This window comes from Corvus brachyrhynchos, unplaced genomic scaffold (genome assembly GCF_000691975.1).
Source record: "Corvus brachyrhynchos isolate BGI_N302 unplaced genomic scaffold, ASM69197v1 scaffold68, whole genome shotgun sequence".
Lineage (NCBI taxonomy): Eukaryota > Metazoa > Chordata > Aves > Passeriformes > Corvidae > Corvus > Corvus brachyrhynchos.
In genome coordinates, this window is record NW_008240039.1 from 2,785,065 (window position 1) to 2,801,111 (window position 16,047).

The 16,047-nt window shown below is 42.5% G+C and overlaps 1 protein-coding gene across 3 annotated transcripts in view; it reads left to right on the top strand.

The window, feature by feature from the left end:
- Positions 1-1,661: 1,661 nt before the first annotated feature.
- PLCH2 (phospholipase C eta 2) overlaps positions 1,662-16,047 on the top strand; it is a 32,663-nt gene continuing 18,277 nt past the window's right edge. For all 3 annotated transcript variants that reach the window (XM_017744027.1, XM_017744026.1, XM_017744028.1), the window contains exons 1-7: positions 1,662-2,015; positions 7,268-7,414; positions 7,755-7,998; positions 8,519-8,648; positions 9,662-9,832; positions 11,672-11,765; positions 15,122-15,325. In XM_017744027.1, the coding sequence (XP_017599516.1) occupies positions 1,823-2,015; positions 7,268-7,414; positions 7,755-7,998; positions 8,519-8,648; positions 9,662-9,832; positions 11,672-11,765; positions 15,122-15,325 (1,183 nt within the window). In that variant the 5' untranslated portion in view covers positions 1,662-1,822. The remainder of the gene's footprint in view (positions 2,016-7,267; positions 7,415-7,754; positions 7,999-8,518; positions 8,649-9,661; positions 9,833-11,671; positions 11,766-15,121; positions 15,326-16,047) is intronic.

Genomic DNA, 16,047 nt, shown 5'->3' on the forward strand with positions numbered 1-16,047 from the left:
CCAGGCTTCACCTGAAGAAAGGATTAGTATCTTTAGAACAAAGTTTCCTTTGTTCTTCCCTTCAGGGCAGAGTTTTCTGTGGGATGGATATATCCTTCTGAGCATTTTACAGGAGAAGTTCCTCTTCCCCTGATGACAGTTTGCAGTCATCTCACTAAATTGCTCTTGAAAGATGCCCTAGGAGGATGGAAGGCTGTGGTTGAAGTGTTTGAATTAATAGTGGCGAGAGTGTACATAGCATCACTACCACCCGTGGTGCAGACCCAGTTTGGTTCTAGTTTGGAATTAATCTGTGGTTAAACTCTTGAGTCAAGCTCAGTATAAGAACTCTGGGCATAGGTGGTGAAATAAACAACTTGTAATTGAGAGTGAATCATCTCCAGAATTAACTACTCCAAAGCCTTTTTCAAACTGTGAAAGGAAGAGTAGGAAGCACTTAATGAATGTGTTTTTAAACGGGCAATTTGTGTTTAGCTCATCAGGGTAGAAGCATATGAGGCTCCTTGTACAGATCACAGATGGCAGGAGAGATTGTCTATTGTACTTAAAACTTAATGTAGCTTAAGTGGTTGCGATAACCTAAATGACGGATTTCTGTATTTGGAGTTCAATGGGTGCATTTCAAATGGAATGAGGTAGTGACTTAGTGCTTTTTAAAAATTAATCCTTACCTGCTTTATCTGCCAGCTTTGGAGCCCCCTCAGTGCTCCTGGTTCTGTTACAGCAATTCTGTTCACAAGAGCTGCCTGGCTGTGCCCTAAGCAAGATCTTCTATGGATCTGTCAGCTTACAGAGTCACCCCTAAATAGGATGTGAGATGGAAAGATACTGGGGAAGAAGGAGAAGAAGGAAGAGGAGGAAGAGAGGAAGATGAAGAAGAAAGCACTTTTTTTAAACCTTTTTTTTTTTTTTTTCAGCTGTAACATGTCATGTAAATCCCTTGACTGGATAGGGCAGGAGCACGGCTTTAGGATTAGTGCGTATGATGGATTTAGGATTTGAAGCAAACATGTGCTGTGTTTCCATCGTATCTAGTTTTTGCTGCCTAGAGAGAAATGTTCTTTCTTTTACCAGAAATGTCCACTAAAATAGTGAGGAGAACCTTTGGAGAAAAGAGGAAGGCTGGTACAATGATATTTTGAAGAGCTGTATGAGAAGAAAATGTGATTGTTCTTTTTTTTCCCTGTCCTGGAAAGAGACTGAAGAGCTTATGCACCTGGGCAGATCCACGGTGAAAGGCAAGGGTGGCTCAGGAGGGCAGAGAGGGGAATGGATTGTGCTGTTAACTGTGCATTATTTACTGCAGGGGATGTTGTTGGTTGGTTTTGAAGAGCGGGTAGACCCTCAGCAAGAGTGGGACCTGCAAATCTGTTGGTGACCAAAGAAAGGAAAGGGTTTTCTTGTTGTGGGAATCGCTGTCAGGAGGAGGAAGCGGTGGAGGAGCCAACAACTATAAATTGCTGTGATGTCTTGATGAGCAGTTGGGAAAGTACCAAAGGAAGAAGAATCAGCAGGAGGAAAAGAATATCATCAGGAGGCCTTGCTGTCCAGAAATGGATGCATCTTCATGCCAAATTGCCTCATGGTCCATCATGTGTCTTCTTTAAAATCTTGAACTGAAGCCCACCCAATCCTCCAAAGTAGTCACACAGGTACATCTGAATAGAAAGGATTTTATTGGGATTTTAATGTTCTAAATCTGGACTGTGAAGGAGGCCTAAATTTGCTGAGAAACTGTTCTGAAGCAACCTGAAAAATACCACTGGATTTTGTAAATTCACTGCTATTTTCTCTTTTTCTGATAATATTTTTGCTCTATTACATGGAAAATGTGTACTACAGAATCTTGATACCTCCTAAGGCCATCAGTGCTTGTTTTCAGTCCAGCTCAGATATGGATATCTCAAAATCTCCCTTGCTTCAAAATAAGTTCTCAGTGGCCCGTCTGGCCGAAGACTTTTTCTGGGTTGGTGGCAGCATTGTAGCTTCTCCAAGATGGAAAATCGGCCACTTTGGTAAGATGCTGAATCCCTGCATTGAATGAAATGGTGACATCTCAAAAGCTTTCATGTTGAAATCTTAGTGGCACCTTTGTGTAGCAGCAGTGTGAGGAGCAGAGAAGAAGGAAGGACTTGAGGCAGCCCTGGTCTGATGTTATGTTGCTTGGTTGGTAGTGTAGTTCTTTTTTTTTCAACAAGCCCTCACTTATAATTTCATTGTTTATTTATGTTCTTCAGGACAAGCTAGAGCAAATTTGTACATTTTGATACGTGCTGACCTTTTTTCATTTTCTGTTGCATAGCCTCTGTCTTCTTCTTACCCACAGCAAGTATTATACATGATATCTGCCAGTATTATACACCTCTTAACTCTTTAAATTTTATTTGTAGTTTAGAGTTTTAAAACCAAGCATTTAGAAGTATCTCTGCTGTCTTCATGCACAGTAGGTCACTGGACTGTTGGGAGGTTGTTTTCTGAATGCTGATACACAAAATTCTCAAGCTTCACTGGCTCGGTGAGAAGGATCCCCTTTGGGTGCTCCCAGCAGCCTTTCATTTAAATAGGTAATAAACCCAGCAAACCTAATTAGAGATGGCCAGAGAAAACAGATGTTCTAGTAAAAGCACTTTAGTAACAATCTTCTTGAGCCACTTCTGCATGTCCAGTGAGGAAATCTGCACAGCCTTGACCAGAACCGCCCGTTCCCTTGGAGCACTTTTTTGTCCTACTTGTCTGTCAGCTTCATCGATCAAAGATATTTTTTTTTAGCAAGAAAATTGGACACATAGATAGCTCAGAAAGTACTGGGAATTTTTGCAGAGGTTGAGAAACACCATCCTACTCTGCTTCTGCATTTCCCTGGATGCAGGTGGCTGATGGAGGGATGGAGAGCTGACAGTCTGACCCCGAATCGAGCCCCCTAATTTCCATAGGATTAAGAGCATCTCTTCTCCCATTAACATCTTGTTTATTAGGGGTTGTGTGCTTTAAGGATGGGTTCAGTCTTCCATTATCCCTTGTACACAGTAAACACTGTCCCAATCATTGCTGGCAGAATTGCACAGAAATGTTCTTTTCCAAAGACACTTTCAGATTGTTTTGGCCAATGAGCAGAACCAAAGTCCTGGACTTCAGCAAAGCTTGAGCCACTGAGAGCCAACAAGGGGGAGAAAGTTGTGCTTAGGAATAAGATGGTTGGTTTAAAAGGTGAGAGGGACCTGTTCATGAGGCTGGAGGGATGCAAAACAAAACAAATGAAGATTAATGAGTTTGGATGTGATCTGGTTTTTAACTGGACCCAGTGTAGCGATGCGAGTCAGCCTGGTGTACCTGGGCCATGAACACCACAGACACTTCTTAGGCAGGACTTGAAAAGTATCTTCTGGACTGCTCAGCTGGACAGAATTCCCAGCACACGCTGCTGGATGTATTATGTATTTGGATATATTACATATTTTATATCACTATATTGATATATTGACTCTAAATAAGATTTTATGCCTCCTGTCTAGAAAGAAAGTGACATTACTGACAGGAATAGTTGGAGCCAGTCAGCTCTTTGGTTTACATGTTGATGAGCCACTTATAGCTGTGAAACCATTTCCAGTGAGACTTTAAAAAAATGGGGCAGTCATTATGTCTTCAATGGATTGGCAGTGCTGAATGTGTGACAAGTGTGGGAGTCCTCTGTTTGTGTGTGGGAAAGCTGTTTTGGTTTGGTGATATTTTAAGGGAACAACTTGCCCTTCTGGTGCACGTGTACTGGGGGGTTTCTCTGGGCTCACAAACATCTTCTGGAGGCCCTGGAGAGAAATAAGCTGCTGAAATCTCGTTTTCCTCTCCTGATGTTGTTTAGGAGGGTGGTTGTTGTGAGGCACACAATTAGGACTCATCCTTCCAGGATCTGCTCATGGGGCAGAACTCAGCAGAGGGGTTTGATGCTCCCTGCTCACTGTCCCTAAGCCTGACTGGGGCAAAGGTGTGCAACGCAACCTGGGGCATCCTTGAACCCTGGGACGTGAATCTTTTGACAAAGCTGGTCCATGTACAAAAATACTCAATGACTCAATCTCCTGACTTCTTTTCATCCCCACATGCTAAAATACTCCCACTCCTTCACACATTTACATCAAACTCAGAGACTCCTAAAAGACAATAATCCTACTGAACCATAAATAATTAATTTGCAGACACTAGAACATCTTTCTAACAATAGACATGAAATTGGTCTCTTTTTTCCCCCTTTCTTCAGGACAAATTGTAGGGTTTATGGTTTGTGTAGTTTTGCTATTTATTGTTACTTTAACACTTAATATAGTAAATATAAATGTTATTAAGAAGCATGAAAAATGACTGTGAGTCTTTTTGCTGCATCAGTCCGGTGTGGAAATGGGTGTTCCACGTTTCTATTCCCTGCTCTGCTCTGGCAGTGCTCTGTGCTGCAGTACAGAGATCCATCTTCTCTCCACGATTTTTTTTGTCCAGATGCAAATTGAGGCAACTCATTAGATCAGAAGCAAGCTGAACATAAGCTGAATTCTGAAAAAAAAGGAACTAATGAAGTACAAAACAGAAAAGCTGTAGTTCAGCCTTAATTGAAGATAGTTAAGAGCCATTTCTTCAAAAACCTGGTTCATTGCAAGACTGGGGGATTTTTATTTGAAGTATAGAAATGAATCCTTAAAGAAGGAATCTGAACAATGGCAAGGAGAAGTAGTTCTGCTTCTCAGCAGTGTGCCCTTTTCACTTACATGCTGTGAAAGACTTCAGAAAAAAATATCTCATTTTCTGTTTGATGTAAGTACCACTAGGATATCTTTTTTTTTCCTTCCAGTCTCTGTAGTGCTCTAAACTTTCAGTCCCACAGGGGAGGGTGTGTGTGTCAGTGCAACACACAGGGACGGGTGTGGAGGTGTCCCTGCTCCATCTCCTGGCCCTTGCCTGGCTGCCCCCAGCAGACACCTCTGCATTCCCTTCGGGGTTTTCCTTCCCATTGCATTGGGAGGATCCAGGAAAGCTGCTGCTCTGACACAGGAAGAGATTTCTTGTGCCCTCCTTTCCCTCTGTCACCAACCCCAAAAAAGATGACAACAGACACTGAAATATTGGGGCTGGTCACGGATCACCCAAGCTCAGTCCAGATGAGCTGGAACTGCAGCAGGCGGTTGTGAGATGCTCAGGGTAGCTTTGGGTGAGAAATCCTGCAACAAAATAAACAGCTGCATTGAAAAAGCAATCCAAGGATGCTTATTAAAATTTTAACAGCAGGGAACATATTCATACTTCATGTGAAAGCAAAGTAAATGTGTGTTGCGGAAAGTGTGCGGTTTTATTTTGGTGCTTCTTCATTATGTTCTGCTTTGTAACAGGTATGATCTTTGATACTTTTCCCATTTCTACTCTTCTCATTTCTTCAAGTAAGACTATTTACTGCTATAACTCCCAAAGAGGAAGTTGGAAATGTAATGTGATTTGAAGTGTGTGTGATTAGAGTTAAGAGAAATTCTTTTATTAGCTATTTTGACCAATTTTTTTTCCAAAAAACCCTATAAGCCTTATGAAATTAAAATAAGTTCAAGCTTCCAATAATTATTATCTCAGTAAATCTGATAAATATTTATCTTCATCTGAAGTGGAATGAAAGCAGATATTGAAAAGATTGAGTGTCTGGGAGAGAGTTGGGATCTGATATTGCAGTGGATTCCAGTGATGTTTCTGGCACAGCACTTGCCTTTATGACTGGCACCTGCGGAATATTAATTTTTTCTAAAGGCATCTCTGACTGAAGCCAAGGGTCCAGCTTTAAGAAGTAAAATGTTACACGAGGGATTATCTTGTTCTCAATTCTGCACCTTCTCTCCATGAATATTTTATTAACATGGACAGTGATCTCTACAGAATTGTGCCTTTAAATTAAAATTTTCTTTTACTATAGCAGTCTGCTTTCAAATGAATCTATTTTGCTGAACCTTTTCCAGAGTAAATTAATTGACTTTTTCTGAACATAAGCTCAGGGACATCAAAGCTTTTTCCCATTTCTTTTTTACTTGCCTTGCCTTTGCCTGAGAGGTAGACTTGAATCACTCCAAAGTGCTGTGTCGGTGTTGATGCATTTTGGAATACATGGAATGAGTGTTTTTATTTGGGCACTGTTTCATCTTTAATCTTGATGGCAGAAGATTGATAAAAGAGAGCTGACCTCAGAATCTCCTTGCATTTATTTATAAACTAGAATGTGTATTGCATTAGTTTTCATTCTTCAATCCAGAATCTCAGCAGTAATTTTCACTTCTCATCTCTAGATCTGAAAAAAAAAAAAATGTTGAACATGGTAATAGTTTTAATTTTACTTCAACAGATCAGGCAGAAAGTCAAAGGAAAATCAGGTCACAGGCTCTGCTCTGTCATCATGGGAAATAAATGGGAGACTTGGCAGAAAATGTGAGTCTGCATTTATTCCTGGGGCAGAGCCAGTTGCTCACAGTTGGATTGAAGTTGTTGAGCTTAATCCTTGCAGCAGCTGGATTTCAGAAGAAGGCCCCAACCTGGCTCCCAGGGGCTTCCAATGCCAGAGCCCTGGTTTGGCAGCAGCTCCCCAGGAAAGGGCAGGATTCCCGCAGAGGCAGAGCAGACCAGCTTGCCTCCCTTGGAGAGAGCCTCTCCCAACACTGGTGGCTTTTAAGGCCACTGCCTGCACTGTTTGGGATGCTGCCAAACCCACAGGAATGGAACAGGTCCTGAGGCCCAGAGGCAGAGTACAACACAGGTGAGAGGCCTGCTGTTAGGAAGATGTGGGTTTGGGGGATTTGGAAGATGAAAAATCTGTGCTGTGAGGTTCTTGATAAGCAAATCTATAGGATCAGTGACTTAATCCATAGAAGCAGTGGGACCTTGCTGGCCAAGGATTCCAGTTCCCAGGGGAAATTTCATCCTGTGTCCAGCACAAGGTTTACATGTTGAAGGAGCTCAGATTCGAGGTGGTCTTGAGAAAGGTACATACCTTGTGCTGGTTCCAATGTACGTATATTTCATATAAATTAATATGGGAATGAAAACTTTCACATTTACAGGTAAGTCCACAGTTGCCAAGAATCTTTCTGACTTTTTGGTCTTAATACCTGACCTCTTATATCAGACACTACAGGAGACCTTGCCTTTTGACTTTAACTGTTCATTTGGCAGCTGCTCGATGTGTTTTCTTCCTGTAAAGGTGATTCCAAAGGAACCAAAGTCTGACTCACTGCTATCACTTCATTCCTCTCCTCAGTGGAAAGATGTATGAGCTCCATGCAAATGGGCACCCAGATGATCAAACTCCGAGGTGGTTCCAAGGGGCTGGTCCGCTTCTATTACTTGGATGACCACAGGTCGTGCATCCGCTGGAGACCTTCTCGGAAGAATGAGAAAGCCAAAAGTGAGTGTCAGCCCCAGAACCTCCCCTCTGACCCCTCCTGGGGCCTTGTCCTCTTGTAAACAAATGAAAATGAAGGATCTGGCTCAAGGACAGGTGTTGTACTTGACTTTAAAGGGCAGTAAATGATTTTATGATGGATAATTTATGAAGTTGAGGTTGCTGTTGTTGGCTGTGCAGGTTGCAGGGGTGTAGTGTGTTGTAGGCAACACCTGTGTGAACTGGGGCCTTGCAGTGAGGTTTGGGCTCTCCCTCTCTGGGATTTCTCTGTGGGATGAATGCATCTGCCCAGCCCAGGGCATGCACACAGCCATTAATGAGCTGCCTGCTTTTGTCATTGCAGTTTCCATCGACTCCATCCAGGAGGTGTGTGAGGGGAAGCAGTCGGAGATCTTCCAGCGCTATGCTGACGGCAGCTTCGACCCCAACTGCTGCTTCAGCATCTACTATGGGGACCACATGGAATCTCTGGACCTGGTGTCCTCCAGTGCTGAGGAAGCACGCACCTGGATCACAGGGCTGAAGTACCTGATGGCAGGGATCAGTGACGAGGACAGCCTCTCCAAACGCCAAAGGACCAGAGACCAATATCCTTCCCGTGCTGCCTGGGAGTGTTTCCCAGCAGTGGAGAGCTATGGATAAGCTCGGGATTCCTTACAGTATTTGCTTTGCTGCAAGTGAGCACGAGGCTCAGAGCTTCAAAGCAGTTCCCATTGTATTCCCTGTTTCCAGAGACAGAGAAGTTCCTGAAGAGGGTTGTTCTGGGCAAGATTTGGAGGTGAGTGACTGAGTGGACTGAAAAAACACACAGGTATTTTCTTTCATATCTTACTCCTGGTATAAAACCATCCATTTAATTTGGTGATGGAACACTGAGATTCACTCAGAAGCTTTTCTTCTGTGCTGTTAACTCGGCCCAGAGCATGTGTGGCATGTTGAGCACAGCAAGTCTCGAAGCTGTTACTGAACAGAGTAGAGTTAGATATTAGCTTGAATTTTCATTCCCAGTCTCATTTGCAGTGTTTCCTAATGTGAAAACAATCACATATCCATGATGTCCAGTAATACCCTTCAATATTTCTCACTGTTCCTTAACTCCTGTTCAATGTGGTTGAAGCAGACATTTGATGAAGCAGATAAAAATGGGGATGGCAGTCTGAGTATTAGTGAAGTGCTCCAGCTCATGCACAAACTGAATGTGAACCTACCCCGACAGAAAGTCAAGCAAATGTTTAAGGTAAGAAAAAATATTTATTTTTTTTCCTGAAAAAGCGAAGGTTTAACACAAAACCCAGTAGGAGAGATTGCAAATACTTCAGCAGCTGGTTTGTTTCCACTCTACTGAGAGATACTACACAGTCCATTTGGTAAATTGAAAAGAGCTCCAAAAACACGTCACAGATAAATTGTTATGCACAGAAAAAGGCAATACACCAGGTACCTTCTGGTGTTACATAACATGAAGACACACAGTACCAAGATTGCTCTTTTGCTATACCTTTTTATCAGAAACTCAGCCACGTTTCCTCCTCTGATTATGTTCTCTCTAATAAATATTATCTAATAAAGTATCCAGTATCCTATGATAGCTGGTAGTAATAAAATATCCAGCATGCAAACTTCTGTATCTGTCAGAAATTTGCACTGCTAAGAGCTGTTTGTTTGACATTAAATTCTGCTGACCTTGGCCCAATTTAGTGAGCAACAATGGAGATGTGTAGCTTTTGTTGTCACAATGTCCCTGCAGGGACCAGCAAGCCTTTATGTGAAATCCCTGATGATTTTTTTCTTTACTTGCAAAATTAGTATTCTTCCAGATTTTATTAGTTTATGGCCTTGGTTTAACAGATATCCTCTCAAATCCTGGATATAAAATTAATTTCAAGATGACTTGGGTTCCAGTGATCTTCTGAAGATGTGAGTGGGTAATTCTGCCAGACACATGCATGTTGTTGGAGGGTACCTTGTCTTTACTTCATTGCCATAGACAGAAGAAATCCTCCAGCAGGGTTCCCTGTGGAACAATTAAAACCTTCAAAGTTGTTTTTTGGCTCCTGCACTGATGTATCCATGGGAGAGGTTCAAAGCTGTGCAGAGCATCCCTGTGATAGATCAGTCTGTTCTAGCAGCCATGTCAGGCAGCTCCAACCTGCATTTAATTCCAGTGTTTCACTCTCACGCAGGGGTTTGTTTCTTTAAAATTGGTGCAGGCAGTTGGGTTCCTGACTGTCTCATTGCTGTGTGCTGCAGGAGGCTGACACAGATGCCAACCAGGGCACGCTGGACTTTGAGGAGTTCTGTGCCTTTTACAAGATGATGTCGACCCGGCGCGATCTGTACCTGCTGATGCTCACCTACAGCAACCACAAGGACTACCTGGACACCGATGACCTGAAACGCTTCCTGGAGACTGAACAGAAGGTAGGCCCAAGCCAGCAGCAGAATTCCAGCTGCATGCCTTCCTGCTTGGCTTTGGGGATGAATTCCCATTTAAAAGGCGTGGGGACTTTGATGCTCTGCATGTGAAAGACAGACAGATGTCTCTTGATTTTCACCTGTAGGCTGGCAGGACTATTTCTTGAATCTTCTTGTTCTCACTACCTTTTTTTTCCTGTAGGCTCTTTTGTTGTGCCCCTAAATATAATCTCTAGAATTGCTTTATTTTTTCACGTGTTCCCCTTGAGCAATTCCATCAGTATCTGTCTGTTCCCAGTATTCAGTACCTTGGAGCAAAGCTGGTGTTGCTGGCTCTGCTTGTGACCCAGTGCACAGCCCATGATGAAACACTGAATTACTTTGTCACACTATCTAAGTGTGTAAACTGGAAGATTATCTTTCAAAGAGCAGTTGAGAAGATGATTAATGTATAGGAGAGTTTTTGAAACACATTGTAGTACCTAAGAAATTGTCTCTGAGTATTTGACTCCAGTGCTGCAGGAACAAATGCATTGACTTATCTTTGCCCTTTTCCTCTCATGGTCTCCTCTGAAGCTTCATGCCTGCAAGTCATAAATGTCCATGAGTTTCAATCATTGCCCACGAAATGAATGAATAAAAAAACCACCTCTCTGGCAGTTATCTTCTTAGATAAGTGGGATGTGTTTCCATTTCATTGGTCAATTGATCCTCCAGATGGTGAGAGCAAAATGAACACTCACCACAGGACGCAAATCAGCTCAGCTAATTACTGACATGGCCAAATCCTGCCTGGGAGGCTTCTCTCCCTTGCCACCCTTTCTCATTCAGCATGGACAGGGAAAACATCTTTACTCCATTCCAGGAAAACCTGGTGTTCCAGGGCTTTATCTTTTGAACCCAGCAAATGTATCATCGATGTTCAAATCCAGAGTTAGAGGGGTTTTTTCTTCTTCTTATTTTACTTTTATTTATTAGGTTTTAAATTACCCCCAGAAAAGGCATTGATCTTGTAGCAGATGTGCTGGTGGTTTCATTTTCCCCCAGGCAAAGGTTCTGTGTTGCCAAATTGTTGGTCACTTTATTGCACTCTGATGACAAGGGCTGTGTTTTCATGCCATGTACAGCGTCTAATAGAAAGGATTTTTCTGGACCACTCAGGGCAGGAATATTAAATAGGGATAGTAGTTGGAGAATGCATCAACACTTAAAAACAGGAGTATTAATTGTGTTAAAATTAAGTTACTAAGACATTGCATTATGTAAAAAAAGTTACAGCTCAACATTAATAGCCCTGGTTTCATAAGTGACAACATTTACAGATATATTTTTCCCTTTGTAATCTTTTCTTTTTCAGTCGAGAATGCAAAGCAACCTTGAAGTTAGCAGATTTCCTGAGAACATTATGTCCCGATTCTCTGTTTCCCTGCTACTAACAGATTTTTCTGTCTGCTGCATAAAGATGAGCCATTTTCTTGTTTTATTTTAAAGTAAAAAACCCTTTGATAATGCAAACTAATCCTTTAATCCTACAAGGGAAGAAATCCCATTGGTTTGTGACAAAGCTCGTTCTGTTTGGATGCTCTGTGGTGCCTAACAACAGATCTGACCTACAAAGCAGAGCTCTGTCATCAGGCAGCTGCCAATAGCACAGAAACTTTTCACAGAGTGCTCCCCTTTTGATCTGACCTGACACTGATTGACAGGAGTGAGAATCCCACTGGGGAACTGGAAATCCTGAGTCCCACTATGGATAATCTGCCCAGCTGTTGGAGTGGAGACAGAGGAAGGAGCTAAGAGAAGCTGTGATTAATAGTTAACACTGCGTTTTTGCTGCTTTTACAGATGACAAATGTGACTAAAGAACATTGCCTGGAAATCATCAGCAAGTTTGAGCCATGCCCGGAGAACAAGAAGGAGGGAGCCCTGGGAATTGATGGTAAGCTGGCTGGTGCAGCTTTTGGAGGGAAAAGGGAACTGTCTCAATGCTCAGGAGAATATTGCTGCTGCTTGCAGAATATATACTTGTAGAATTTTGTCATGTTGTATAGAGAATGTTTCCAGTCTTTTTGCTTTTTTTTAAATATCTACCATTTGCTGAGAAACCTAAAGGGAAATCAGATCTCTTTGGAGGAATTTTGAAAGATACATATCATGATGAAGCAGCAGTCATTGAAAGTCAGCTGGAACTGGAGGTGTCTTTATTTGTGCTTTGGAAAATACAGTTGAATTTAGTTGCATCATTCCTGCAGGTATTTTTGGAAATCATTTAAGTCTTAATAAGAGGAGTGATGTGATCCAGAGTAAATGTCTGAGTGGGATGATAGATGAAATTGGTCCTGCCTTCCTGACCTTTGCTGCTGAAGCCTTCTCTCTAAATATGTCAATGCTGTACCACCAGGCTGGTAGCTGTTATTTTGGGGACTGACTGTAAGTCCTTTCCCCTAAATAGTAAATCTTCAGCCGGATCTTATTGACTCTGAGAAGAGAGTACATTCCTCAGGAATTAGATTCTGTGCAAAAGTTCTTGGACCTTTAGCAAATCAGTCTTGTCCATTTCTGTGGGTGTGTTGTCATCCTGAAAAGTGGCAGAACAGAAGTTGTTTGGTTTCCTGCAGGAAGAAGTGGGTAGTTTCTGGTACAGTGTGTAAGGTGCTTGCTTAGGATGGGTCAAGGTCTGTTCTACTTCCAGACTAAATTTTCAATTTATTTTAAAGCTTATGCTAATGCCAGTGAGGGAGCAGATGACATTCTTTTCATTTTCTGGTCTTTACAGGCAGTTGCAGTCACATAAATAATGAATAAGCAAGTTCAATATCTTGCCTTCCTCATATCTGTAAAAGTAAGAGTAGGCTTTTCAAACTTTTGTAGGTTTCCATAGAGGAAACTATTCTATAAAAAAATCTATACAATTGCTTTGCCTCAGAATGGATGATAAAACATTAGAGAGTTTATGGGTTAGGATAAGAGAGTCCAGCATGGTGACATTCTGCTGGTGTCTGCTACAGATCTCCTGACTGGGGGAAGCAGAAGGTGAGGTCCTTTGGAGACAATGGGAAAAAGCTTCGTGATCTTAACCCCTCCAGTAACTTGCTGGAAGTGCAGCAGAACAGAAGAGACCCAATCTAGAGCTTAATTAATGCAGGAGATTTCAGGTAACATCCAAACAGAGGTGACTGAGGAGCTGACAGGGACACAGTGCTGGGCTGCTGCTGACAAAGGAGGAAGAACTGCTTAAAAATCATAGATCTGTGTCTGCATGTACATCACGTATGAACGTGTGCACACACATACACATAGGAGTTATTCTTTTGTCTTTTGTGGAGTTGAGACCTTAGATGTCTCCTGTCTCCCAGAAAACAAGTCCAGTGTTGCCCTGGGGGCTGAAGTGCAACAGCCATGGAAGCTGAGGCTGCCTGTTTATTCCTCAAACTGGTACTGCCCAGACAGGAGCATCCTGCCCACACTTGGCTGCACTTCAATAGAGTGAAATAATAGTGCAGTGTTCTTTGTCCTTTTGTATTCATTCGTGTGCCTGTACTGCCTTGTGTCCTCAGCTGTGCTGGCTTTTGCCGTGGAGCACCTTGGACTGGCCTGTGACAATTGGCTCATTCACAGCCTTGCAAAGAAACCCTTTACCTTTGTCTGCTGATCAAAGTGACACCGTGCCAGTGCACCTTCCCTGAGTGTGAGCACTGGAGTCCTGTGGGACACACTGCTGACAGGATCTTCCTTCATTCCTGTTTCTTCCTTGTAGGACTGATAAATCCAATTGGTGTGAACTCATTACAACAGTCGTGACATCATATTTTAACAAGAGCTTAAAGCAAACAATGGTGTTGTTGCAGCAGCTGGGTGGAATTAATCTTGCAGCAGCTGATTTGTTTGCAGGAAGAAGTGATTAACCTGCCACGAGTGGTTGGCTGTGTGTTTGCTGACACACTCTGCTCTATCCATTTTCCACGGTGGTTGCTCTGCCTTGGTTCATCTTTTGTTTTCACCCTGACTCTATCACTGATTTGCTCATTGATAATGATATGTGCTCCAAGAGACTCCAATATTCAGCTGGGCTGAGAATTCCCTGGCATTGTGTCCCATTGTATTGTTCAAAAAGTTCTGGCTGCTATATGTATTTATCAGCTCTTTTCCTTTAATAAAACTTTCATCAACACCAAATGTACAGCCTAGGAGAACCATCATAAAAGTGACATTTTATCTTGTCACAGTCAAAGTGTGTTAAGACCTTTAGAAGTTTGTCAGGATTTTTACATGGGCACTGAGTTATTTATGGAATGAGTGAAATGTCAGGAGAATCAGAGGTCTTGAAGCAGAAACCTATTGGCCAAAGGCATCATTGCGCAAAGCCAGGGTGTGAATGGGAGTCTGAGTCTTTCCTCCGTGGTGAAAGGAAAATGTTTGGGGGATATTTGAAGTGCAAGTTACAGTGTTTCATGTCAGCCTGGATTGTGAAAATATCTGTGATATGTGCACAAATGTCTGCTGGAGGTCTGAGAGCAGCAATTTCACACAAAGATAAAATCATAACTTGCTAAAACTTTGCTTCTGAACAAGAGTGGTGATTGCCATACACAGAGGGCCCGGGCGATGATGCCTGCAGGATTTACAGGCATCCCACCGCTCCAGAAAATAAATTCTTCTGGTAGCATCACCGAAGGCCCCACAGATATTTAATTGAGTTGATATTTCAGTGTCAAGTCTGGAGTGAACGTCAGTCTCTGAGGCAACATTAGTGCAGTACTGCAGAGCACCCCACTTCGCAGGCATGTTTGTGGTGTCATATCCAAATTGGAGACTGTAGCTTGTACAAGCCAATGTGTGCTGTCATTCTTCTGGTATTTTTGGGGAAAATACTGAAAGATGAGAGGAGAGTATCTCCTGTTGGACCACCAAAAACTGTGTCTAGACAGCCCAATACTGTAAATCTTACAACATTTCACTGAGGAGCAACACTGGGATATGACTGCAGATCTCTGGAGGCTTTTGTATACCACATGACCTAATGTCCCAGCAGAATCTTTTGACACAAATTATAAGTCTAAAAGGTTTGGATTAAATAGATGTCTTTTTCTCAGGAAAGGCAGAGTGGGAAAATGTACAAAGCAATTAGAAAGGCAGTAATTGCACTTGGTCATGGTGACATTTGGGATGCAGTGGTGCTATTTCTTTATCTTAAGTGTGTTGGTGAACACAGGGATGCATTTTAGGCTGGTTTTAGGAAGGTTACAGCAACAAAAAGGATGAAACTGCATTATTTATTGTGGTGTTTGTTCCCAGGTTTCACCAACTACATGCGGAGTCCATCAGGGGACATATTCAACCCAGAACATTACCAAGTGAACCAGGACATGAGCTACCCTCTGAGTCACTATTTCATTACCTCTTCACACAACACCTACCTCATGGGAGATCAGCTGATGTCCCAGTCCAGGGTGGACATGTATGCATGGGTGCTACAGTCTGGCTGTCGCTGTGTGGAAGGTAAAGAGCTAAAAGGAGCTGTCAGTGGGCTCTGTAGTCTTGTTTCTCTTCTCTGAAGAAAGATTTGTGACTTCTGCAGAAGACATGATAATTGGGGAGAAGAAATAGCCTGGGAAAATGGTGTCTTCCCTTCATAAAGAGCAACAAAATAATGTGATAGAATGGACAAATTTTCCTGAGCATGGAAATAAGACAGACATTTGGGGGAGTGGTGGTGTTGGTACAGATGAAAAAGATTGTAAATCTCTTGTTGTAGAGAGGGTGCTGACATTGGGCAGAATGCATTGGTGCTTGTCCTGCCTAGCCAAGTGTGTGACAATCAGATGGCAAATATGGCAGAGTTCTTGGCACACCTGAGAGGAAAGTGGATGTGTCTCCTAAGGGAAGTAGGGAAGTATTCTGTGAAATGGTGACAGTCTCTGCAGTGACCAGGATCCCTTCTTGTGCAATCCCTTCTGATGCTTGTGCTGCCTTTCTGAGACATTGCCTGTTTCACAATCATCTTTAATGTTCTGACCATCAAAGTGTTTTCACAGTTTTTCAGAAGGCAAATATTATGGTTTGCTCAGGTTGGATGGTAGGTGTGCCATTGGGTGCTTCAGAGGAGTAAAACATTTCATGGAAAGATGATTATAGACAAGTATAAAGTCAGGCAAAATCCAAGGTGGGCTAGAGATGGCCAGGTCGTGGCTTGGCCTGTGCTGTGAGCAGCTTGGCAGAGA